This window comes from Anticarsia gemmatalis, chromosome Z, assembly GCF_050436995.1.
Source record: "Anticarsia gemmatalis isolate Benzon Research Colony breed Stoneville strain chromosome Z, ilAntGemm2 primary, whole genome shotgun sequence".
In the NCBI taxonomy this organism is placed as follows: Eukaryota; Metazoa; Arthropoda; class Insecta; order Lepidoptera; family Erebidae; genus Anticarsia; species Anticarsia gemmatalis.
Window position 1 is genome coordinate 20,438,186 of NC_134776.1, and position 25,745 is coordinate 20,463,930.

At 35.5% G+C, this 25,745-nt stretch overlaps 2 protein-coding genes across 3 annotated transcripts in view; one reads left to right on the forward strand and one right to left on the reverse strand.

Annotated features, from left to right (window-relative positions):
• Positions 1-25,745, forward strand: part of LOC142986366 (uncharacterized) — a 108,213-nt gene that overhangs the window by 67,560 nt on the left and 14,908 nt on the right. The gene's annotated exons all lie outside the window — the stretch shown is intronic.
• LOC142986634 (uncharacterized) lies at positions 11,968-13,276 on the reverse strand. The gene is made up of 2 exons (XM_076135167.1): positions 13,035-13,276; positions 11,968-12,826 (listed from the first exon to the last, which is right to left on the reverse strand). Exons 1-2 carry the CDS (start codon positions 13,159-13,161, stop codon positions 12,309-12,311), a joined length of 645 nt encoding a protein of 214 aa, XP_075991282.1. The 5' UTR covers positions 13,162-13,276; the 3' UTR covers positions 11,968-12,308.

Below are 25,745 nucleotides of genomic sequence, written 5' to 3' on the forward strand. Positions count from 1 at the left end.
TAACAATCCCAGTATCTCATAGTAGATTCGAATATTACATTGGAAATGAAATGTAGAAACTCGAGCGTATTTCATGCATCTCTGATAGTTCCTTGCTGTAAGTCCAAGCGTGTAAGCATAAATAAATAAATCATATTCTGTAACAAGTTTGTATGTAAGTTGATTGCATCAGGTAGTCTAGATAAATCTGTAGAGTGAGTCTGTGTCGATCAATACCAGGTCGTCGCCTCCACGCGGGCTATTGCGCCCTCATTAAAAATTAACGTGGGTGTTAGTTGCAATATAATTTACAGTCCTGTCGAATTAATTAAATGTTAAGTTGTTTTGTATGACATACACCACCATACCTGACGCCACCTTAATCATCTGCAATAGATGTATTCAGGCCAATGATGATGATGATGATGATGTATGATGATGTATGACAAGATGTATGGATGTGAATGAAGCAAGGGATGGTTATAAGGATCGTACCAAGTAGCGTAAATTAGTCTGTGCTTCAGTGCCTACCCCCATGGGAAAAAGGCGTGATATTATGTATGTTTGTGTGTAGATGTATGGATGTGAATGAAGCTAGGGAAACTTGTAGGAGGACCGTACCAAGTACGCCTAGGCGTTCTTTGGTCTCTGCCTCCCCCTTCGGGAATAAGGCGTGATGTTATGAGTGTAGTATGAAGTGTTCGCAATGAACTGGGTCTTAAAAATTGGTTGCAATTGTTATTAAACGCTGAAATGTTTGGGTTTCGAGCTGGATATCATATATCCATCTCGGAGCCAGAGTATGGCGAATATGGTCGCCATGAGATCTTAACAGTGCCCTCATTCCAAGAGGGATGAAATGATTATATTTATTATAATATCTACATTATTGAAAAGTTATTTAGAACAAAACAGATCAGCGCTTTCATAAGGAGAAGGTTTTTTAAATGTCACGATGTTTTTAGGATATAAACATTGGTGTCGTCATCGTGCTTATGTCTAAGGTTCTTGCATATATTTAAATTGTCCTTGAAAGAAGATCTGGAACGTTGCCAAGTGGAACACAGCAGCTAGTCTAGACTGACTTTCAGTCTAACTACGCTTGCACTTATTACTTGATGAAATATTATACTACCTCTGTGAAAGGTGGTGCACACTATTAAATATAACGAGATTTCTAATTCAACATAAGCACTTTTGAGTTTTTCAATAGTCATTAGAATATACCCGACAGGGGTGATCGTGGCGGGACGATAGCGTGGCGGGAACGCGGCGGGACGCGAGCGCTAAAATGTTATGACGGGAGCTAGTATTGTGCTAATATTGAAACCAAATTAATTTATGATAATTAAATGCAGCTAGGAGATGTCGTGATAACTGTTGCATCGAGTTCACTTGTCCTTGAATAAGAACTCTGGAACGTTGCCAAGTAGAACACAGCTGTTAGTCTAGACTGACTTTCAGTCTAACAACGCTTGCACTTATTACTTGATAAAATATTACTCTGTCTCTGGGGGTATGACCTGAGTACTGACAGTGCGTACGACGTGAGATGAGGAGTTTGACAAGAGTTCTTCACGGTTCTCAATAATGTAGCCTGGAGTTTGTTTACCTGCGTGGTGATAGGTCGCTTACTTATACTATAAAATTACATCAAATGCTTGACATTGATTGAATTTGGATACAAATCTGCCTAAAAATAATAAAAATCTTGTGAAGTAGAAGAGTGTCGCGAATGTATGAAATTGGGGTACGTTTCTTTATTAGTCTAGTAGACTGGTCAACGATTAAGTTTGTAAGTCGTGCGGTGAGCGTGGCGGGGCGGTAGCGTGGCGGGAACGCGGCGGGACAAAAATGGATACAAAGATCTTAACAAAGACTTTCTTTGTTACGTTTTGCCACTGTTTGGCATGCAATAATTTTAACTAACATACATAAAATAAATCAATAAAATTACATTATGTCTTTATATAATGCTATATGTCTATTATGTCTCTATATCTAAAATTGTATAATATAGTCATATTCCAATTATCGTGCCCAGAGATCAGAAACATTGTAGTAACAACTTTTGTAAATCAACGTAAAAACGTTTTAATATTCATATTTCTTTCCCTTACGCGTTACAAGATTTTCATCAAACTTAATACAGGAATTACTTGGACAGATGTTTAAATAAATAAATATACCTACTATTTTTTGTATGTTGTGATTTATTTTATTTGTATTTAAAAAAAGGTGTGTAACGGTTATCTTAATGTTATTAGTGAGAACCTGTAATTGGCTGTCTATAACTTAATTAATAATATTGTCAGATAAAAATAAGCTGTTGGACCTCCATAAGTAAATAAATAAAAATAATATAAAACTTATTTGAGATCAACGCTGAAACAAAAGTATTGGGAAGAGATAAAAAAACAAAATTGAACCAAATCTCTCAAAATTATAATTTCCTGCATCCGAAGATATGTTCGCTATAGTTATACATGCATCGAGTGCAATGGTCACGTGATCGCCTAACGCCCAATTATTGATTACTTTGTAAGGCGTGCGGGGAGCGTGACGGGACGGTAGCGCGGCGGGAACGCGGCGGGACTAATGTGGAAAAAGAGATGTTAAAACTTTTTTATACGTTTTGCCATTGTTTGGCATGCAATAATAACATTAATAATAAGTACTTTCGACATACATGAAAACATATAATTAAATAATTACTTATGTCTGTGCTTAATGCTCGATTATAGTTGAGAGTTATCATGAGGAAATTTTTCAAGCCATCCTATTTTAGCCAAAAGAACACATTAGTAGGTAATAACTACTTTAGCAACTTACGCGTTGCGCGTTCTTTGTCAAATATTAAACAGGGATTAACGCGGACAGGTGTTATAATCATCAAAATAAATATAAATGTTCAATAATTTATTATTTTACATTAACAATTATGAAAGCAAAGTTTTATTAAGCGTTTATGGACGCGCGAAAAAAATTGTCGTCAAAGTCGAAAACATTTGGAAACCGGACAAAATCTCTCAAAATTATCATTTTTCTGCTTTCAAAGTTATTTTCGCTATAGTTATGCATCTAGTGGAATGGTCACCTGACCGCCAGACGTGCGGCATGGCGGGACGGTAGCGTGGCGGGAACGCGGCGGGACGAGACCGGTATAATGTTATGACGGAAGCTAGCATTGCGCTAACATTGAAACTAAATTAATTTATGATAATTAAATGCAGTTAGGTGACGTCATGGTGTCTCTTTCGTCGAGTTCGCTTGTCCTTGAATAAGAATTCTGGAACGTTGCCAAGTGGAACACAGCTGGTTCTAGCCTGACTTTCAGTCTAACAACGCTTGCACTTGAAATCCCGCCTTAGTCCTATAGGTGTAGGCAGAGACCGGAAGGGAAAGATACATATTATTATATTTTCTGAAGTTGTTATGGCCGAAATCAGCTGAGCTCTCCGCTTGGTAATGGATCAGTTGGTAAAGCAACCCGTTGTAATCATTTCACAGACTAACTGATTAATAGTCCAAAAACTTAGTAGAGAGTCTTGGATGCAATTTTCGCGCGTGACGAAGGTATATGCATAAAACTCAGAGTTTAAAACATTACTGATTTGCAGGGTTATGCAGATGACGATGGCATTTTTGGTATAGCTATTTTATTTTAAAAACAGACAGAATTATTAGTTACTTCGTAAATATAGTGAGCATTTTCAAGGCGGTTTGTTAAGGTGTCTTACTATAGTGATATGTGAGCTGAGCGTTTTCGTACTTTTAAGAGCAAGTTAGCAGAAGCTTACGGTAGTTACATTTGGCAATAGCCGTTAAGCCGCTTCAAAGGCCTTCGGGCGACCCGAACATCTTAAACCTAGTTTCACCACTTATGTAAAGATACCAAGATAGATTTTCGGTAGTTGTTTTTATATATTTGTTGTAAGTTTACCTAGCAGATAGCTGATCTAACAATTAGTCAGGAGCTGTGAAACTGGCCCGTAGACGCCAGAGTGACTAGAAACCTTGCGATAAGTAATTATATCTCATTGCGATGTTTTCTAAATAAGCTTGTAACTATGTAAGACGAGCGCTGTGCATCTCTAGCTATCTTTCTTTTCTAGACTTTATATTATTATGTTACGATGCTACAGTAATATGACCCACTAATATAACTCGTGGCAAGAGTCACAATGACGTTACCTAACTACCTTAAATTATCATAATTTAATTTAGTTTCAATACTAGCTTCCGTCATAACATCATACCGCTCGGGTCCCGCCGCGTTCCCGCCACGCTACCGTCCCGCCACGCTCACTGCTGTCGGGTATATGCTTATGACTATTGAAAAACTCAAAAGTGCTTAGCCCATGTCGCATTAGAAATCTCGTTATACATATAATTATGTATTCACCACCTTTCACAGAATTATTAGGTAAAAAGGATTTATCAAGTAAAAAGTACAAGCGTTGTTAGACTGAAAGTCAGTCTAGACTAGCAGCTATGTTCCACTTGGCAACGTTCCAGAGCTCTTGTGCAAGGACAAGTGCACTCGATGCATGAGACACCATGAGGTCACCAGCTCAAGTCGCGCCTGATGTAAAACGTATACTTAAAATTTTAATTATTTAAAAAGGATTGAAATAATGTTAGACTTATCGTCGTTCCATCTTTACAATTCCAGTGAGTATTATTTTAAAAAGGCTCCCCGATTTAGAGACTCTTTGAGACTTCCGCCTTTCTTTTCAGGGTCGTTCACCACGTGCAGGTCGGAAACTTTTTTTTTATAATTTCTTTATTTATAATAATGAATCAACGAATGTACACGCTTAACTTATGTACCATGTTATTGGTTGGTTTTGGTCTAAAACTTGGGATTTTGGGACCAAAACCATAATGATGATTATAATGAAATTATGACTTTTTAATGCGGAAGAAAATATTTTCTTCTGTAATTTCAGTAACTACGGTCAGAAAATAAAAATAATTTCATTCAGGCGAAGATAATAATTTCCCATCTGGAAGACAGTAAATCTCAAAAACCAGTGGAATTTTCGGGAAAAAATTTTGCCCAGCATTGGGACAGCATAATTTAATTTAAAAATCTGGTTAAATACATTATATTATACTCTTTGTTCTACTTTTATTTTATCTACTTTAAAATAATTCATTAATTCGACACGACTTTTTTTTTATTGCAACTAACGCCCATGTTAATTTTCAATGAGGGCGCAACAGACCGCGCAGAGGCGACGACCTGGTATTGATCGACACAGACTCACTAGTACAGATTTATCTAGACTACCTGATGCAAGTACAGTCACCTACAAACTTGTTACAGGATATGATTTATTATTCATACTTAAAGCATCACGCTTTATACTCCAAGATATTAGCAGAGGTGTATGAAATACTTTCACGTTCTGACTTTGGTTCCCATGTAATCTTACCCTCTTATTCCTAAAAATATATGAAGTTATGAGTGGCTTATAAAGTGTTTTGTTTCTTTCACTCCTTAGCGAAATAAAAAAGAAAAAACAGCTTTTTAACTAAAATAGGTTTATAGTGTGTTTATGAATAAGAGGGTTAGCCTATTGCCATATTCCAGGCGCTTTGACAAACTGGCACTGCCACTGCTGGGCAAGGCTCTCCTCCTGAACGAGGAAGGTGTTAGGCCTTGAGTCCACCACGGTGGCCGATTGTCGGTTGGGGACTTGCATAAAATATTTTGAGATATATTTAATAATGACTTATTTTAATTATATTTATATTTTTTACTGTTTTATTATTATGTATTTAGTCGTAAAATATTACTTGTTCTAATGATGACGAAAAATGCGGTAATTAGAATTGACATGGTTAATATGGTTATCTTAATATTTCTTAAAAGAACGCAATCTCTCCAGCTGATGTTAGGGGCGGTTTTGTGACGTCACAGTTCGGTACGAAGGGCTCGGTGTTAACGACCTCGTTCGTCCTTGAATAAGAGTTTAGGGACGTGACCTCAGAACAACACGTGGAGAGAACGCGTCATAACAACGTCGCGTGTCTCACCGTGCTTATACAGAGAGTAACTTTCAACCTAGGCAAATTAAATAATTTTGGATGTTTTTTTTCATACTATCTTAAATATATAAGCTTCATAAAGCATGCCGCTTGGCTTCAGGATACTTTGAGTACAATTAAATCTGAAATAAAATGTTATTCATGCTATATTTCATCAAAGTCGATACCGTTGTAAAGCCGTGGAAGAAAATAAACTAACGTATTTATAATATTAAACATTGATTCACTTTTACTTATTTTCACTCGAAACTGTATCAAAGTAATGAATATTTAATTGCTCAACACTTTTGTAACTGGTGGTACGGAAGCGAGACGAAGGGTATTGCGCGTATGCAGTGCGGGGTGCGGGGGATGCAGCCGAATGCCGGGGCTCCGGACGCGTCCTGGAGCCCCCGTTTTATACCAAAGAAGATATATATGAAATATCTTTTCGGTGTTTTCAGGGGTAGAATGTTGAAGTGATTGAATAATAAGAGTTATTTTGTTCATTGATATGATGATTATATTTGGATGCATATCTCAAACATATTTATTTTTCACACACAATTTTCTGCTTTAATATTTTTTGTGTTTACCCTATGTTCGACGTTTATTACAATGTTGATGACATGTTATAGATTTTATATTTAATTTTAGTGAACGACCTTTCACCACTCGCATTTATGTCCTAGTTTCAGGCTACTGTTGCGAACTTAGAATTTTCTTTCTTAAACTTGCGAACTGGCTGGCTGTTACCACTACAACTATTTTAATGCCACTATGATGTTCATTGTTTTCACGCTCAGATTAAATTTAATAACACGTTACGTTAAAGCAGCAATGTACTGAATTAAGTCATTAACCATATTCACGTATTGAAGTTGATTAACGTGGGGTCAGGTAGAATTCGTTCTCTTTCGTACGTGGCTCAAAAGGCCTATGCGGGAGTGGCAACCGCGGCCACATTTAAGACAGGTGAAGGTGCCAAATGAAGATGACCATAGTGACCAATTAGACGTACACAAGTTGTCAACTGAGATACGTAATACAAAACTGATTCAATCGTACTCACTGCCTAGCCTCACTAGTAAGTTTCATGGCTACAGAGACAGTATAAGAATTCACCAAGTAAAAGTGCAAGCGTTGTTAGACTGAAACTCAGTCTAGACTAGCTTGTGTTCCACTTGGCAACGTTCCAGAGCTCTGGTTCAAGGACAAGTGAACTGGATCACCAGCTCACCTCGCGGGTGAACAAACTCTCTTCTGTATAAAGGTCGATGTTATATTAAAAATGCGAGTAAAAAGCATGTGATTAAATCTTAAATTAAAATGCCTTTGATAATCATGAATTAATTTGATTTTATTGTCAATAAAAAAAGTGAATTGGATTGTTTATAAATAATAAAGAAAGGGAAAATATTATTTTTTAACCGACTTCATACGCGTGAAAAAATATTCTTGACTTAAAAATAAACTAGGCTTTTAATTTACTGCGTCTTTAATTCAATCCGTTCAGCAGATTTTGACGTAAATAAAAAAATAAACATTATTATAAACATATGTACATAATTATATTATGCTCCTCGTTCATCCTCCCAAACTTTGGCATTTATCATAATAGTGGGAATAGTTTGATTACACTGTTATTTTAGATACTTGAGAGAAGTTTTGTCAACTCAAGTGATTTTAATATGAAAGAGGAATCAAATGTTTGTTATTGGGCCCAGTCTCCGATTGTAGCTCGTCGACGTGGGACGGTGCGCGCTGTGCGCATGCTTCCCACATAAGCAACGGCGGCCGCCGCGTTCTCTCATTTTACCAGCGCGACGCCAGCGGGCGCTCTGTATCGGCAACATGAATAATCAACTAGTGGCCGATGCCTTGTGCAGAATCTCACCAGCTACGTTCGACCCCGACGACGTGAACAGCCTCATCACATGTCTGCTTGAGTTAAAGAGGCAGTCAGATGCGTTGCAAAAAGCGATCATCGAATTCGACAACCGGACAACGGATTTAATGAATGACCTTCAGTCATATTATAGCGCCGCTTCGGCTCCTTCGAGCTCCTCCGGTGTACCGCTGTACGGCGTCGCCGGCCCCTCGAGGGCTGTACCGCAGTCGCTGGCGGGGCCCTCCAACGAACCACAAGTATATAGGCGCCGCCCGAGGACCAAGCACTGCTACAGCCGCGCGCCCGAGATGGCCTTCATCATGGTGGACGCCGGGAGCCCTCACACATATATATCCTGCCGCTCATTCTTCATATCGACGGCTGCTGTGGTGGACTACTGCCGCCGCAGGACTGGCATCAGGCTGACGGCGGGGATGCTGCGCCCCAAGGACAGCGACAACCGGGCTGTTGTGGTGCGAGTGAAGCGCTCCATGCTTTCGTTCGTGATGTCCAGGAACTTCTGGCCCAGGATGATTGAATTTGAACGGTACAGGGGATTCTTCCCACCACAACCACCACATGGACCGATTGAAACAATCATACTTTAATTATATCATGTTTAAGTCTGATTTGTTTAAGATTCAGTTGTAAGTTCCCTTTAAAGAAATTGTTTGTTTTTAATATTTAGTTTAATCTGTGGTGTCACAACATCATAATTTCAATTCATAATAACAAGTGTCAATGTGCCCGCTCCTCTAACAGGAGCTATCACAGGAGCTCAGGACGAGTTTATAATTAAGAACATAATATGTAATCATTAAATAATTAATATTAATCAAACATTCAATTATATGTATTAGTTTTAAGTAGTTTTTAAGATCAATATTCTTAAGTGGTGAATTTAGCGAATAACAACATAACGAGTAAAACTACTGTCGAATAAATTGATTTTTTCTTTGAATTTGCATTTTCTTTCATCTGTCCCTATATAATCATTTTAAAGAATGAGGATCTTCCTAGTAAATAGGTCACTAAGACAAAACTTATTAAAGTTAGTAAATGTTGCTAATTAGGTCAGTTCCTTAAGAAATCTTTCAATTCATTATTTTGAATAGTTTTTGTAACATACAACAAAATAAACAAAAACTATTACAAAATTAAAATGCCTTCATTCTTACAATTATTAGCATTCATAGTTAAACAATTTTGAAATATAATTCATAAACCCGAACTTAAATATCTTGAAGGTTAGGTGCAGGTGCAGTGGTCGCGAGAGGTCGCTGCGCGCGCAGGTTCAACACACGCACACACTGATGCTGTGGAGTGCATCTCAACACGCGCTCTATCGATCCCTCATCTTACAGAAACACGATGCACACACATTGACAAGCTCTTTATACTGCACTAGCGAGGCGCCCCGGCTTTGTCCGGCCTAGGAAAAGGTACTTGCGATAGTTAACAGCTAGCTACATGAAATGATTTCAGGTCTTATAAATGTGGTCATAATATAAAAAGATTTTCTGCTTTAAATATCTTTTAATTTTAATGAGCGAAACCGTAAGCAATTAACACTTAAACTTTTCTGGAGAATTGCTCTATCAATTGGTGAAAATCATATACGAAACCTTTTAGCAGGTCTTTAGGTTATTTTGTACTGACACAGTCAGAAGTAGCGAGAGGACTTTATTTAGAAAAGTTACTACCTAATAATTGTCTTTGTCATTTAATCGCTAGGTCGGGCAAGGAGTTGATTTTAGGACTTTTCTAATTTATATTGGAATTTTCTCCACAGTGGTCTGTTTGGTAACATACATATTGAATTTAATTAATTAAGGCAATTAGTAATCTTTATTTTAAATCGGTATCATGAATATATCTTTACGCCTATAATTATAAAGCATAGTACGAGTAGGTATAATAAACAGAGATTTCAGTAGGACGCGGGTCGCACATCAATCAAATTAAGACCTTTGGATTCGAATAAAATTCCATACAGCGATTTATTTATCGTCTAGTATAGATTGTAGGTCATTTTAGACATGCTTTAAGACCTGTCTATCTGTATATAAAAATGTTAACGTTTGAACCGATTTCACTAATTCTTCTTTAATAATATTCCTTGAAGTCCGGGGAAAAAATAATGATTTATGAATTATTTATTCAATTATTAAAAATCGGCTGTTAGGTGATACGAAGTTACGGGGTCAGCGTACTTGTCAGCACGGCCGGGACCGACTATTGTGCTGCCTTTCGACACGCGGAGACGCTCAGTTAAAACGCTCAGTTTTGATGAGCGAAACCTTAAAAAATAATATACTGAAACCTTTTCCGACAGTTGTTCGATCTATTGGTGAAAACTCTATGAAAATCTGTTCAACAGATATTGCCTTATCGCAAACGGCCGCCGAAACGCGGAGACGCTCAGCTCAAATACCACTAAGCGAATACTCATCTATGTAATGACCGTGTCAAAGGTCGCTTAACGCACTGATTGCTTGCCACCAGACACGCCAGACACTGACCGCCATTCGCACCGCGCCATAACATTTGAACAAGTAAAATAAGGCCGGTCTAGTAAGAATGAAAGTCAGGCTAGACTAACGACTGTGCTCCACTTGGCAACGTTCCAGACTTCTTATTCAAGGACAATGGAAATCGATGCTGTCGTCGTTATGACGTCACGTGCAGCATGAAGGGTGTGACGTATCCTCGGGACGCTATTACTAGGGGTCGCTGGAATACTTTCATAAATAATTCATAGCTAACGACTAAAAGAAACTCAAATCTCATGAATAATGAAGATGTTTTTTTTTTATTTTTTTTTTGAAAAGTATTGATAGAACTAGCTTTTGCCTGCGGCTTAAATATCATTAAAAAGTATTATTACTAATTAGGTATGGTTTATTGTGCCTTTACTTTAGTTTAATTTAGTTCAATCAGTCCAAAATCTAAGAAGATTTATACAAACTTTCATCCCCTATTTTATTCCTTTAGTGGTGGAATTTACCAAAATCTTCTAAATTAAATAGACAGTGGCAGAAAATGTATGAAAATACCTGAATAACTTGGCTTAGTTAGCTAAGTAACAATGAAATATAAATAAAAAAAGGTTTTTAAGTTCATAATAAGTTTATTCATAGTATTTTAAGATAGTGTATCTTTTCCGTACATTAAATTTAATTAAATTCGGAATTATAATTAAGTGTACTTCATTACATTAGTAAGTATTCTTACACACTTTTTACTTAGTTCTACACATTTCTTAAGCCAATCTGAGGCTAATGGCCTGAACTTAACACGTAAGACCTACATATGACCTATTAAAAATACCTTCACTTACAGTAATTTAAATCTTAATAAAGTAGAAACTTAAATTAATAAGTATTGCAAAAGTAGAAAACAGTTCACAAAACAATTCAAGTTTTACATAATATAAACTATAGAGTTTAATTAAATTATAATTATATAAAGCTTACTAATTTTAACCAGTCTTGAATTCAATATAATTCAATAAGATCTGAAAAATGTTTAAGTAATTTAAATTGTTTAATAAAACTTACTGTCCTCTAAACATAGTTACGTAATACACAGAAAATACTGATTTTCACATTAATTTTTTTATAATTTTATAGTCTATAGTATAGTTCATTTGTTAACCTAATACTTAGAACTTTTAAATAACTTTTATTTTGTTTTAAGTGTTTGTTTTTTTGTTGTTTTAAATCCTCTTTATTATTGTTTGAACCTTTTATTTTACTATTACAATATAATAATTAAAAAAAAATATGGAACATTAAAATCTATTCACATTTTGGTCATAAATTCTTTCAAATTAAATCTAAATAATACATCTATTATTAATAATTTGAATAATAAACAAATACGTTTGAACTGAATGCTTACAGTAACTTACAACTACAGTTTATATACTTTTAAATATACTCACATACTACTAATCTAATTTATATTTGACAAATAAAAACTTGTTTATATTATTATAGTTACTTAATGTTATACATGACATTTCGTTGATTTAAAATTACTAATAATAATAAAAAAAAAATACCACAAATTAAAAATATCCTTTCATTATAAAATTACAATTTACCGGGTTTAGAAAAGAGACTTAAATATTTTTTTATCGCTGGTGCAAAATTGATAGGAGTATTTTAAAATCTTAAAAGATACCTAAATTAAAATATTGATAATTATTAGGAATTTGGATTTATACAACAGCTACTAGTACCTACATTAAAAATTTTGTTGTCACAATATTATTATCACGTAAAATAATTGCCCGTGTGTTCCATTTACAACCGTATCAGTATTACTCGTAAGTTAAATTTATATCATAAAGTTCATTTCCGTATATAAATCGCAGGTACTCATGATCAGGTCCCGCTCATAACACTAGTACCGGTAAATCGTCGTCGTCACTGTCATCGGAGTCGGAATCATCGGGGCTCACCGGAGACAATGACCTTGCCTCATTCACAACAAGAGGGGAAACCACTTGCGTTCTTGGCTGGTTTACTTCTGATTGCTCGGGTCCTGATGCTACATTGGATTTTTCGCTTTGAATCGCGTGAAATTTCTGCACCAGTGACGTAATTTCCACCTTCAGCGACCTCATATTTTCGTCCGTCAAGTTCTTCACATCTGGTACCAAACTTAGTAAAAACATCTTCCGAGGATTTTCTTCAGCCGCTTGCATTGCTTGTAATTTTCTTTTCAGCGACTGAACACGTAGATGCATATCTCCTTGATTCTCATCGCTATATGTTACTCTTATAAATGGTACAAGAAATCGCATACTGTCGAACAAATAGTATCGTCTATATTTCGAACCGCCGATTTGTGTCTTGATATTTTCCATGAACTCCATTTTTGCTTTGCTCCATTTTAATTTGCAATCTGGAACTAAACGAAAAAATAAATCAAATTAAAAAATAAAAAATATTTACTAATACTTAGCAAGAGAAAAATAAATACCAATACACTAAAATTTTACGTGTTAATTGAGTTCTAGGTAATAACATTTTCAAGTTTAAATTTCAAGTCTAAATAATATCACACAAGTTATAATAGCAACTACTAAATCCCAAGAAAAAAGTACCACATTACTTACTTGTCCAGTTCATTTTAGATGATATTTCTTCCCAAGCTTTCTCCGTTACATGGCTGTCTGAATATTCTTCTACAGTGTTATCGTATAAGCAAGGGTACTTTTCAACGAGTTTCACTAGATTATTCATGTTCAAAGGAACAGCTAGTATATATTTTCGCGCGTTATGTCTGCGTGCAAACGCACTGGACGCTACGAGTTTCGTAACGACAATGAGCTTCTCATAGTATTCCGTGCAACATCGACGCGTTTTTGGACATGTCTGAACATGTCTCGATAATATGTTCTCGTTATTTTGATGCTAGTGTGTATGTAGATTATGCCAGTATGAAGTATATTAGTATTATGTGTATACATAGAAAAATGTTTGAATAATTTTAATTATTTATAATTATGGTTTTATCTATATTCTGTATTTATGTACATCTTTAAACACATATATTTTATCTTTTGTATTGTATTGTAAAAAAAACTGTAAAAAAAGTACGTGTAAAAATAATAATAAAAACTGTTTGTAACTGTTTGTTTGTAGGCTGTTTTATCTTAGAAAGTACGAAATAAATTTGAAAGAAAAAAAAAAAAAATTTCGTTGTATATATTTTAAGCCTGGGCAACATAAAGGCCATGTTTTCTTTTGATATACCAGAAGCCGATTAATAATCAAATACCATAATACAAACTTAAGTTTGCAGTTAGAAAACAGTTGAATTCATACAAATCTGTACGCGACGGTAAAGCATTCAACTGCAAATATAAGTTTGCCGCAACACTATAAAATCGGCGATGTCTTGTAGAAAGGTTAGGTGCGTAGTACTCGTAACCAGCGGTCCTGTATAACATGATGTATAGATGTAAATGAAGTAAGGAAAGTTTGTAAGCATCGTACCGAATGGCGCACTCTGCATACCCCTATGGAAATTATATGGGCGTGATAATATTTAACATGTTTAAATTGGGAACTTATTGCAATGCCTGAAAGTTCTTTCTTTCGTTGGTAAAACCAAGTGATGCTAATTTTTAATTCACAACTTCGTAAATAATTATTGAGTTTTCTAATTGTTGTTGTAGTTAATTCTCAAGAGTGATATCTATTCTATAATAATATATGGCTAAAAAGTTTGTTTGTTTCAACGCACTTATCTCAGGAACTACTGGTTCGAATAAAAACATTTTCTTATGTTGAATAGTTCATTTGGGGAGAAAGACTATTTGTTATAAAACATCACGCTATTTCTAAAAGGAGTGGAGTAGTTCCGCTAGCGGTAATAAAATTAGTAGTTGTATTAATACCAATCATCTGATTTTATATCGAAATTATATATAAAAAAAAACATACTAGTTTTTTATTACTATTTTGTCTTCAGAATAAACAACGTTTGTTGCAAACTCTTGTACTAAGTCTCAATTTAAAATTTATTAACTGATCATAAATTTCGACAAATCTTCAATATTAATGTTTTTATAAACTACTAACGCCCTTCTGAATTTTCAATGAGGGCGCAACAGTCGGCGCAGAGGCGACGACCTGCTATTGATCGACACAGACTCACTAGTTCACAGATTTATCTGGACTACCTGATGCAAGTACAGTCACCTACAAACTTGTTAGAGAATTTGTTTGATTAATTCGTACTTAAACTATCACACCTTATACGAAAAAATGTAAGCAAAAGTGTATGAAATACCTTATGTCTATTTAAATAATAAAAACAAAAAGCACTTGACCCGACCCAGGAACCAAACCCGATACTTAATTATTATAAAGCTTAAACATGTTCTAAAAATACAAATTCTTAAGTTATTATTATGATTTACGTCCGACTTTACAACATTTAATCATAACGGTGGAGTTGGTATTACTTATACATCGGTCCCAAGTCCGCCGAGCCATGGTGGCCAAATAAAGATAGCGACTTGAAGGACAAGGCACGCAGCTAAATCGGCAATAGTGCCCATCATGAGGAATTAAATATTAAATGGCGCCTTGACTTTCTGGACTACTCAGATCCTGACGAGGAGTGGATGCTCCGGAAAGTCCCCATAGTATCACTTAGGAAGAGAAGGCTGCGTGCCATCACTCCATGCACTGGTGGAGTGCCTTGCATGGTCTCTCGTTGTGAGAACCATGTCTTTGTACCTAGCAAGGAGGTGGCGGAGCGGGAGCAGTAGATCTTTCATCCTCTCCCGAACCGCAGAAGGCGCTCTAGGCGACCTCCATGAGCGCAGACCTGAGACGGTAGATGATAGTATAATCTATCATCCGGGTAAAGACAGGCTCTAGACCTCGGCGGTCATGTAACACGCTTGTCTCTCGCGACGGAGGGGACAGACCACCCCCAAAATAGGATAATTTATTTTTCATAAATATTCCCCAGGAAGGTTACAAAGCGCGGGCAAGTACGAACGCGGTGTTGCGTGGTTCAGGGTAAACCGCTACTAATTCTTATGGGGGAACAAAAACACGGTCATTAGACTTGACAAGTCATTGCGCCAGGGTCTTCTAACTAGTTCTTAAAGGAACGCAATTTCTCCAGCTGATGTTAGGGGCGGTTTTGTGACGTCACAGTTCGTTACGAAAGGCTCGGTGTTATCGATCTCGTTCGTCCTTGAATAAGAGTTTAGGGACGTGACCTCAGAACAACACGCGCAGAGAACGCGTCATAACAACGTCGCGTGTCTCACCATGCTTATACAGAGCGTTAGACAAACTCGGTCAATTTCTGTTGTTTAATTGTTCATGTTGTTTTGAGGATAAAAATAACATGAACTAAGACTAACGACACACCTGCGCTTAACGTTTGGCGTCGATCGTTCGACTCAACACGACTTCGATGGACAATAGAGCAGTCTATCGTCCATGCAGATTGCAGACGCAGGTACGGGACGGCGCCGCGTCGGGTAACACGTGTGTCTTTCACGATGGGGAGGGGGCATGGCCCACTGAATATGTAGATGAGGTTCGCCTGCGCTCGGGGAGCATCCATGTCTGCCGGGGAGTTAAGACGCAATGTTTAAAACTAGTTTCTGTTGCTTGGCGCACCCAGGCACGTCGAAGTTCCACTCCGGTGGTTTTAGTCGGTAGGTCCAGCTCGCACGCTGGTGTAGGAATACGGTGCCTAAAGTAATTCCACCAAAGCAAAAAAAAAAAGAAGTTGGTGATATTGCGAAACGTATAGTATGCGAAAGTATGTCTGCCACGCTTTTACTGCTTAACCGCAGAACCGATTGAAATTAAATTCAGCATGGAAATCAATGATTATGAAAAAATAAATAATATAAAATAGTCTTCGGAAGGCCTAGAACATGTGCCAGGGTTTTTTTTTAAAAAAGGTCTGAAAAGCAATCTCTCCAGCTGATGTTAGGGGCGTTTTTGTGACGTCACAGTTACGAAGGGCTCGGTGTTATCGATCTCGTTCGTCCTTGAATAAGAGTTTAGGGACATGACCTCATAACAACACCCCGAATGAACGCGTCATAACGACATAGCGTGCCTCACGATACAAAAACAGAGGGTTAGACAAACTCGGTCAAATTCCGTTGTTTAATTATTCAGGTTGTTTTGAGGATGAAAATAGCATGAACTAAGACTAACGATACACCTGCGCTTGACGTTTGGCGCCGAACGTACGGCTCAACATACTCGCTGCGTTATTTCCGACGCCAAACATTGGCGCCGAATCGCTATGGCAGGTGAATAGTTGGGCAAAATAAAACTTGATTAATTAAAATGTAGCTGATTGACCTAAGGCGCAATTATCTACTGTTGAGTATCGAGAGTTTGTCATTAAAAATGTACAAAAAAAATAGTTCCAACGCTGCCCGATAGAGGCGCTGATCGGATTTTCAGACAAAATTTATATTAAGAGAATATTTTTAAAAGTTGTCGATAGTAGAATTAAATCGCTCCTCCTCTCCCCGACTATCTCCAAGCTAACTTTGATGAAAGTTGCTTCAGTGGTTAAGCCTTAAGCTAATACATTTACGCGATTATAATTAAATATAATTCGCTATTACTGCCCAAAAGCTAAGGCTATTTAAAAATAATTAAAATCTTAACACTTTTGTATCTGGCGGTACAATAGCTTCCGGAATATTCTATCGAGAGAGGAAGGGTCGTGGCGTATTGCGTATATTTATGAGCTAGTGCATCTGTGCGCGGGGCGCGGGGTGCGTGGTGTGGTGCAATGATGGATCGATGCAGCCGAATGTAGGGACCCGGGGCGCGTCTGGCGGCCTTTGTTTATATATATTTACCAATGATATGACCAATGTCATGTATTCGCCTGGAAAACATCACATTGGTCATTTAGGTGCTAGTAACCTAGTCAGAGATGCTGATATTATAGTTCTTCTTCGAGTTAGTATTCTGTAAGAATGTACCATATAAGTCAAAATAATGAGGCGCTCATAGACAATTGTGCTCACCGGTCGGTAAAAAATCTGTGGGGTAAGCAACCGTGCGCGCGGTCATTCTATAGATGGGTGACTGCATTAGTATTTGAACTGAGCGTCTCCGTGCTTCGGAGAGCACATAAAAAGTCGGTTCCGGTTGTTGTCGATTAAGATAACAGTCGTTAAGCCATGTCAAATGCCATTCGGGCGGCTTGTACAACTTTGATACTAGGTTGACCACCAACCATACAATAAATAGATAGTCAAAATAATTGTTAAAACCTATCACATTTTTTTTGGTTCCTGACTCTCTTCTACTTAGATGATCTTTATTCTGTGTAGGCAGCAGCGTTGTATGAAAATACATTGGGTTTATTTTCATACTTACTTTTAACACTGTTAATTATAATGTTGTTCCCACTTTGTAATTGCCGACTCCAAGCTATTGTTGATAATATTCTAATAGCAGTTGAAAAATAAAATTACTTATGTCCTGCTCGATGTCACGGTGTAATTACGTGCACTATCTTTTACACCATAGAGAATGTTTAAGATTCAACAAGTAAAAAGTTTTAGCGTTGTTAGACTGAAAGTCAGTCTAGACTATCAGCTGTGTTCCACTTGGCAACGTTCCAGAGCTCTTCTTCAAGGACAAGTGAACTCGATGCAAGAGATACTATGACGTCACATAACTGCATTAAATTATCATAAATTAATTAGGTTTTAATGTTAACAAATTAGCTCGTCCCGCCGCGTTCCCGTCACGCTACCGCCCCGCCACGCTCACCGCACGCTTTACAAACTAAAATAGTATTTTTGTTTATTCAAACGCTTGTCTAAGTTAATTAATGTATTAATTTTGATAAGGATCTTGTAACGCGTAAGTGAAAAATTTTTGAATATTAAAATGTTTTTACGTTAAGTTACAAAAGTAGTCGTGACAATAATGTTTTTGTTATATTGGTATAATATTGGGTAAATTTCTATATGATGTAATTATAATTGAGCATTAAGTACAGCCATATGTCATAGATTTTTTTTTAATATAGACTAGACTGAATAATTTTATATGGTATGCCAAACAATGGCAACACGTAAAAAAGAGAGTTTCGAGATCTCTATTCTGACATTCATCCCGCCGCGTTCCCGCCACGCTACCGTCCCGCCACGCTCACCGCACGACTTTCAAACTTATCTATAATTGAATGTTCTAGTAATAAAGAAATCTGTCTCAAAATATTCTAATAACTATGGAGATACTCAAAAATGCTTTTGGTTAATTCAAAATCTGGTCATGATTTATCGTGCGCACCATTTTTCAAATCATAGAGACAGTATTTCATCAAGTAGTAAGTGCAGCGTTGTTAGACTGAAAGTCAGTCTAGACTAGCAGCTGTGTTCCACTTGGCAACGTTCCAGAGCTCTTGTTCAAGGACAAGTGAACTCGATGCAACCATGACGTCACCTAACTGCATTAAATTATCATAAATTAATTTAGTTTCAATGTTAGCACTATACTAGCTTCCGTCATAACATCATACCGCTCTCGTCCCGCCGCGTTCCCGCCACGCTACCGTCCCGCCACGCTCACCGCACGACTTACAAACTAATCGATAATTGGGCGTTAGGCGATCACGTGACTATTGCACTAGATGTAAACATAGCTATAGCGAACATAACTTCGAAAGCAGGAAAATATAATATTGTAATTTTCTTCAATTTTGATTTTTAAAGTCTTCCCAATACTTTACTTTCAGTGTTGATTGGTATTGTGATTTTTTGTAAATTATAGTAGTCTTATGTATTCAAACTTGTAAGTTAATTCCTTTATTAAATTTCATGAGGATCTTGTGACACAATTTAAAAAAAATAGGAATATTGAAATGTTTTTACGTTTAGTTACCAAAGTAGTTGTTACAATAATGTTTTTTTCTATTGGTATAATGTTTGGTAAATATAAGTACAATTAAAATCAAGCATTAAGCACAGACAAAAGTAATTGGATACACGTACGTTTTTATGTTTGTAAATAGGAACTGATTTTTAATTTTATATTAGATGCCAAACAATGGCAAAACGTAAAAAAGAAAGTTTTAAGATCTCTATTTTGTCATTCGTCCCGCCGCGTTCCCGTCACGCTACCGTCCCGCCACGCTCACCGCACGCCTTACAAACTAATCGATAATTGGGCGTTATAAGACTGTTCTCATGGCATGATTTTTGGAAATTATCTATACGATACAACTATAACCGAGCATTAGGTACCTATAAACATAAGTAATTGATTTATTTTATGTTTTTATTTCGACTAATACTTACACTAAATGGTAACTTATTGTTAACAATCAAACTAACACATTTAAAAACAAAAATAGCGAATCGAAAAACATCTTTAAATCTCTTTTCCGACGTAGGCCCGCCGCGTTCCCGCCACGCTACCGTCCCGCCACGCTCACAGCACGCCTTTTAAACTTAATTGTGTGTTCGGTAATTACGAGACAATTCTATTAAAGGCAGAGACAAGCAATAAAGAAACCTATCTCAAAATGTTCTATTAGCTATGGAAAAACTAAGAAATACTTTTGGCTAATTCGAAATTGTATCATGTGTGTGTGTTAGAGACAGTATTTCATCAAGTTATAGGTACGTGCAAGCGTTGTTAGATTAAAAGTCAGTCTAGACTAGCGGCTGTGATCCACTTGGCAACGTTCCAGAGCTCTTATTCAAGGACAAGTGAACTCGATGCAAGAGTCTTCTAACTGCATTTCATTATTATAGATTAATTTGGTTTAAAAAATGACGAAACGTGAAAAACAGAGTTTTAAGATCTCTGTACCCATCTCCGTCCCGCCGCGTTCCCGACACGCCACCGTCCGGCCACGCTCACCGCACGCCTTACAAATTAATTGTGGCTTCCCGTATAATATTTGATGCAATGCCTTAGTTTTGAAAATTAAGAATATCTATAAGTCTACAGCATAAAAGAGGAAAACCCACATCTTAATGGAGATTGGGGGTTTCCGTAGGGAAAGGCTGAGAAAAATGGTGGTTCTTATAGAATATTCCAAGATGTTTAACGGCTCCCCTGCCAGAGTAAGAGACTTATTCGGAAACTAGTATCACCCAATATATCTCCAAACTTTGTATTTCTTACATAACAAACTAATGCCACGATCTTGGCTTGACTTTTTACAACGTTTATAAAAGCGAAAGGCATCAATTGATACTGTCTATTTCTTGTATCATTATATAAGTAATAATATTTATATAATAATAATAATTGTAATTAAAGTGCGCCAATCGCCAACAAAATGGTTGACAGTTTGGCGATTTTTGTATGTATTTTATAATGTAATATATTATATGAATAAAAGTATTAAAAAAAACAACAATCAGATCAATGTCAGCAATAGTTTAGTCACAGGATTTTTTGTAGTTTATTCTTAGTTCAAGCGCCATGTACGAGTATAATTCCCAGTTAGATAACTAAGTTCTATAGGCATATTTATTTACAAGTCATTCCACGCGAAACGACCATTTTGTAACGCAGGTCACGGCAAGTCAGACCAAATCTTTACATAGGGAGTTTACATATTACTCTATAATTTCTTTGAAAAATGATTTTTCGTATACTTTTCGTAAACTGTTTTTAGATAGTTTCGGATTGATAGTGGGCACTTACAGTTTAAGTATAATGTCTCTGGTTTTATCAACGTTGTTTACACAAATAATACTTTAAACTTACTACTTGGTTTAGTTACTTTTGCGATAACCAAAAGTGCTACATACGACAAATACTTCAATATGAAAATGGTAAGGAGAATTAATTGTTGCAACGTAGGTGTATTTCTTACACATCTGCCTACATTTTTGGTTATAACAGGCGTGATGCCTGAGTACAAGTATGATTCAGATTAGAACGATTAACTGGAACGAGTGGGTGAATAGAATACATCTTTGCCTACACGTTCGGGTATAACTAGCGTGATATTATGTATGTATATATGGGCGCATTAGTGCCATCTGTCGGCAGTCATTGTGAACTACTCATTTTTATTCATTTAATGTTGGTATTTCAATTGATAATAGAATAATAAATATAGTATGTAAAATGCATAAGACTGATTTGTAATTGTTAATTATTAATATGAGAGTTAATTATCAAACTCCGACAGTTAATAGATACTGTATTGAACATTGTAATGTTTTGAAGATGCTTCATATTACATTGTTAATATGAAGTCAAAAGGCCCAATGTGCTCTGTAAATATCTTTAATAATTACAACTAGAATTATTATTAATTTATATTACCATTCTAAATCATATTGGATAACTTTAAGTATTTAGCAATACTTCATTTCCTTTATTCGCCGCCAGTGGCGCCATCTTGAACGGATGATGTAAGAATAAAGTTGGTTTTATATTGTTTTAATTAATGTTATTTGTCTGATTTAAATAACTTTAAGCTATGTTAAATTTATAGAAATATTTTAGTTGAATATTAAGCTCTATTTAGAATTATATACCTAGCTGTTATTTAATTATTTGTTATATAAGAAGTTGTAATTGGTTTTGGCGGTGGCGTCCATCGGTGGGAACCGATATGTCTGTATGTATGTAACGACATAATATAAGAGAGCGTGCTGTCTGTCACGCTAAAGAGTAGAGTTATTAAAAGGAGTGGCCGTGAATTTCTCGCTAGCTCTTCTCATGAGGCTCTACCCCCTTTCCGAGCTAGTGGTAGATTCAGTAATTGTAACGACTATCATTTGTGTTAATATTTGACATAAACTAATAAATAACTTGATTTGGACTAAAGATATTTCATTCGTATAACCATGGAACCTACGGAATCTCCGACATATACTATGTATCATTGGAACGAGATCGACTCGTTTCAAACGAATAATTGGTCTTCAGATAGTTTACAGAACTAGATTTTTGATAGTCTCAGACTCAATATGATCTCAATGAAAATCAACGTCCAGTTAACAATGAGATGTCTATAACGTTACCAAATTATAAAATAAGCTTGCTTTGCTTTCTTAATTCTTTCAACCAGAGCTTATAAGGCGAATAATATATTTAAAGCATCTCGTATTTACAGAAGGTGCATGGAAAGTTTTTATATCCCTTTTTTTATGTGATTTTTGTAGGCGATTTTTTCATTTAAAAACAATTTTATTTCTTGTGTTACAGTGGTGTAATTTAATTATTGTATGTGAGATAGAATGATGATACGTAATTGTCCTTCTTTACATTAATGTCTTATACGAAAGCGTGAAGCTTCAGGTGTCTGAAAAGTACATAAAAATCAAATATACTACGACTTACTAAGTAAACCTAACATTATTATTACATGAAAGCTGAAATAAATAGTTATCAGACAGATTTTTTTTTATAGCTTTTAAATTAAAATTTAATTATTAATTTATTATTATTAATTTTAAATCAGGTTTCAGAGTTTACAATTGCATGTATATGTATGTGTTTTTTTTAATACTTCTAAATATTTTCTTATTTTGTCATAGTCTTAGTATAAAAGTAATTTGTACGATTTAAAATAAAATAAATCTTTTAATGTATAAGTAGTATTTTAGCCGCGATTGCTAAAACAGTACCTACACATTAAAATATTTATTATGAAATATCCATAAATTATAAGTAAAGTTCGGCGTCCGTAGTCTCCTGAAATCGTATTCTAACTCTTTTAAGAAAAACCAATGACATAATTAGTTTTTTAGACAAATAAATAAAAAATATTGTTTTTTGCATTCTGTACGTTTTTGTAACCTTTTTTTGCGTATCTCCGAAGTCAAATAACAAAGATATTCCTATACAACTATTTTAAGAGTCATCACTGGCCTGTGTCCATCTATTAAATAAATAAATTTGTAAGAGATTTTAGGAGTATACTCCATGAAATTACAAAAAAAATGTTTTTTTTTTGTTTTAGATTTTGTATATTTTAAATTTAAATTAATTAAAAACCTAAATTAATATTCATAGTTCATTGTTTTACGAATCATTAAAAGAATTTTGAAAATCTGTCCCCAAAAGGCAGAGAATTTAATTAACACATAAAAAACATAATTCGAACTATACATAATACCTTCCTTTTTTTTTGACCCGGTATATAATTACTGCAAAATGCACCTTATTGACTGTCAACCAAATATGAACTGAAATTGTGAAGTAATAAGGTGCAATTTTAAAAGTATGGGTCTACCCCATTGGTTCCATGGGATAAACCAATGAGGTGTCCCGGGCGTGTCCTGACAGGACATTGAACTCCTTCCTTTGCTATGAATACAGGGATTATTATACAGGGCGTGTAAATTTAATTTTGTTAATATATTTACTATTAAAAGGAAATATGATTTTGTTTCTAAATAAATATAAACGCTTTAAAAGGGCTTGGAAATATGATTATTTAAACCAAGAAATGAAATAACAAAAATAAGAATAAAATTATATTGTATGATTGGAAAAGTTGTCCTTGTCAGCCCTTCTCATTGGCCCTACCTTCCTAAATAGCGGTAAATTCACTCTTTGTATCATTGACCATCATAAGTGTCAGCATTTGACCTGAATATGATTTGATTTTTATTTTATTTCCAATAGATAGATAAATTTTAGCTAATCGCCTGGTCGACACTTGCCGTGGCCAGAATGCTGGCATTTATTTAGCCCAAAGAATTAGCATTGCCATACAACGTGGCAATGCTGTCAGCATTCTGAGAACGTTCCCGGTAGACAGCGATGCGGAGGAGTACTTCGACGCATAGGGCTCTCCCTTTCTTTTCCTTTTTTTGTTTTAGATTTCGTATCTCTAATAGTAATTTGTAAATATTCATATGTAAATAATAATTTCACCTAAATTAATAATTAATTACCTACAGATATACCATAAGATTAAAAATAACCAGCTGACCCGCGCAACTTCACTTGCGTCACATAAGAGAGAATCTATACTATGGGTCTTAATTTTCCGCGTTTTTGTAATATTTCTTACTTGTGCTCTGCTCCTATTGGTCGTAGCAAGATGATATATAGCCTATAGCCTACCTCGATAAATGGGCTATCTAACACTGCAAATCAGACCAGTAGTTCTTGAGATTAGCGCGTTCAAACAAACAAACATACTCTTCAGCTTTATAATATTAGCATAGATTAGTATAGATATGTAGTAATAATAAAGTGCTTTATGTAAGCAAAATAGATATAGGGATTCTTGAAAAAGGTTATGCGCATAATTTGTTAACGTTAAGTGCAAACCGAAAAAAACCGGGGCTAACTCCTTGTGTTCGTATAAACTTCTTTTTGGTGAGCACTTTCATACCATCGAGTATCAAAGTAGAGCAGCTAAATATTCACTGTATGGAAAACTGATAAACGTCCGTCGTGTATTCTGAAAAAAAAGCTTTTAATATATTTTCATTTTCAAATCCTCGATGCATAAACAATACGATACGAAGTAAATGCCTTGCTACATAATTGTTTTAGGTTTTTTATCATCAGAGAAAGGCAATTTTCTTCAACTATAAAAAACCGGTCAGTTATCGACATTTGTAAGACAACCTATGCCTTCAACGGGCGCTGTTACAACAAATTTGGTAGTACATTTTATATGAATCACACAATAATAATATTTCGAACAGTTACAGTTTAATGTTTGCCATAATTATTATTATCATGGCTTGGCAATGGCTAATTTTACATTTCTACTAATATTAGTGACACGCTGCATTTACCATTTGGCCTCCGTATGGAATATGAAAATATATTCCCTTAACTGTAGATGAGTAAAATCAAGTAAGTATATAGAAACGCCGGAATGGTACCTCCTAGAAAGACATACATGTCATACATAAATCATTTTGATGGCGTCCCTATAATAGAAGGAATAAGCCGTTTGGCCTGAGAATGTTAAATTTAATTCTAAAATAATAATAGTACATATAATATAATAATGAAAATAGGAGTCACTATTTTTTGTATTATTATGTTACCTTGAACCCTATTTTATGTGTAATAAATATATTTTATCCTTCAAAAAGGTCAAGTGCTTAGTACTTATAATCGGTGATCCTATAAGAGAAGATATATATATGGATGTGAATGTAGCAGAAGTTTCTACAGATCAGAGCAAATGCCGTTTTTTGGTCTCTGCCTAACTCTGTGGGAAATAGTCGTGATATTTCAATATTAGAAAAACATATTAAAATAACTGTTAAATATTTCAGGTTTTTTTTCGATATATTGATGAGGTGTCACGGCATACTTTATAAAAGGATTAATTTCTTAATGACAGTATAGAA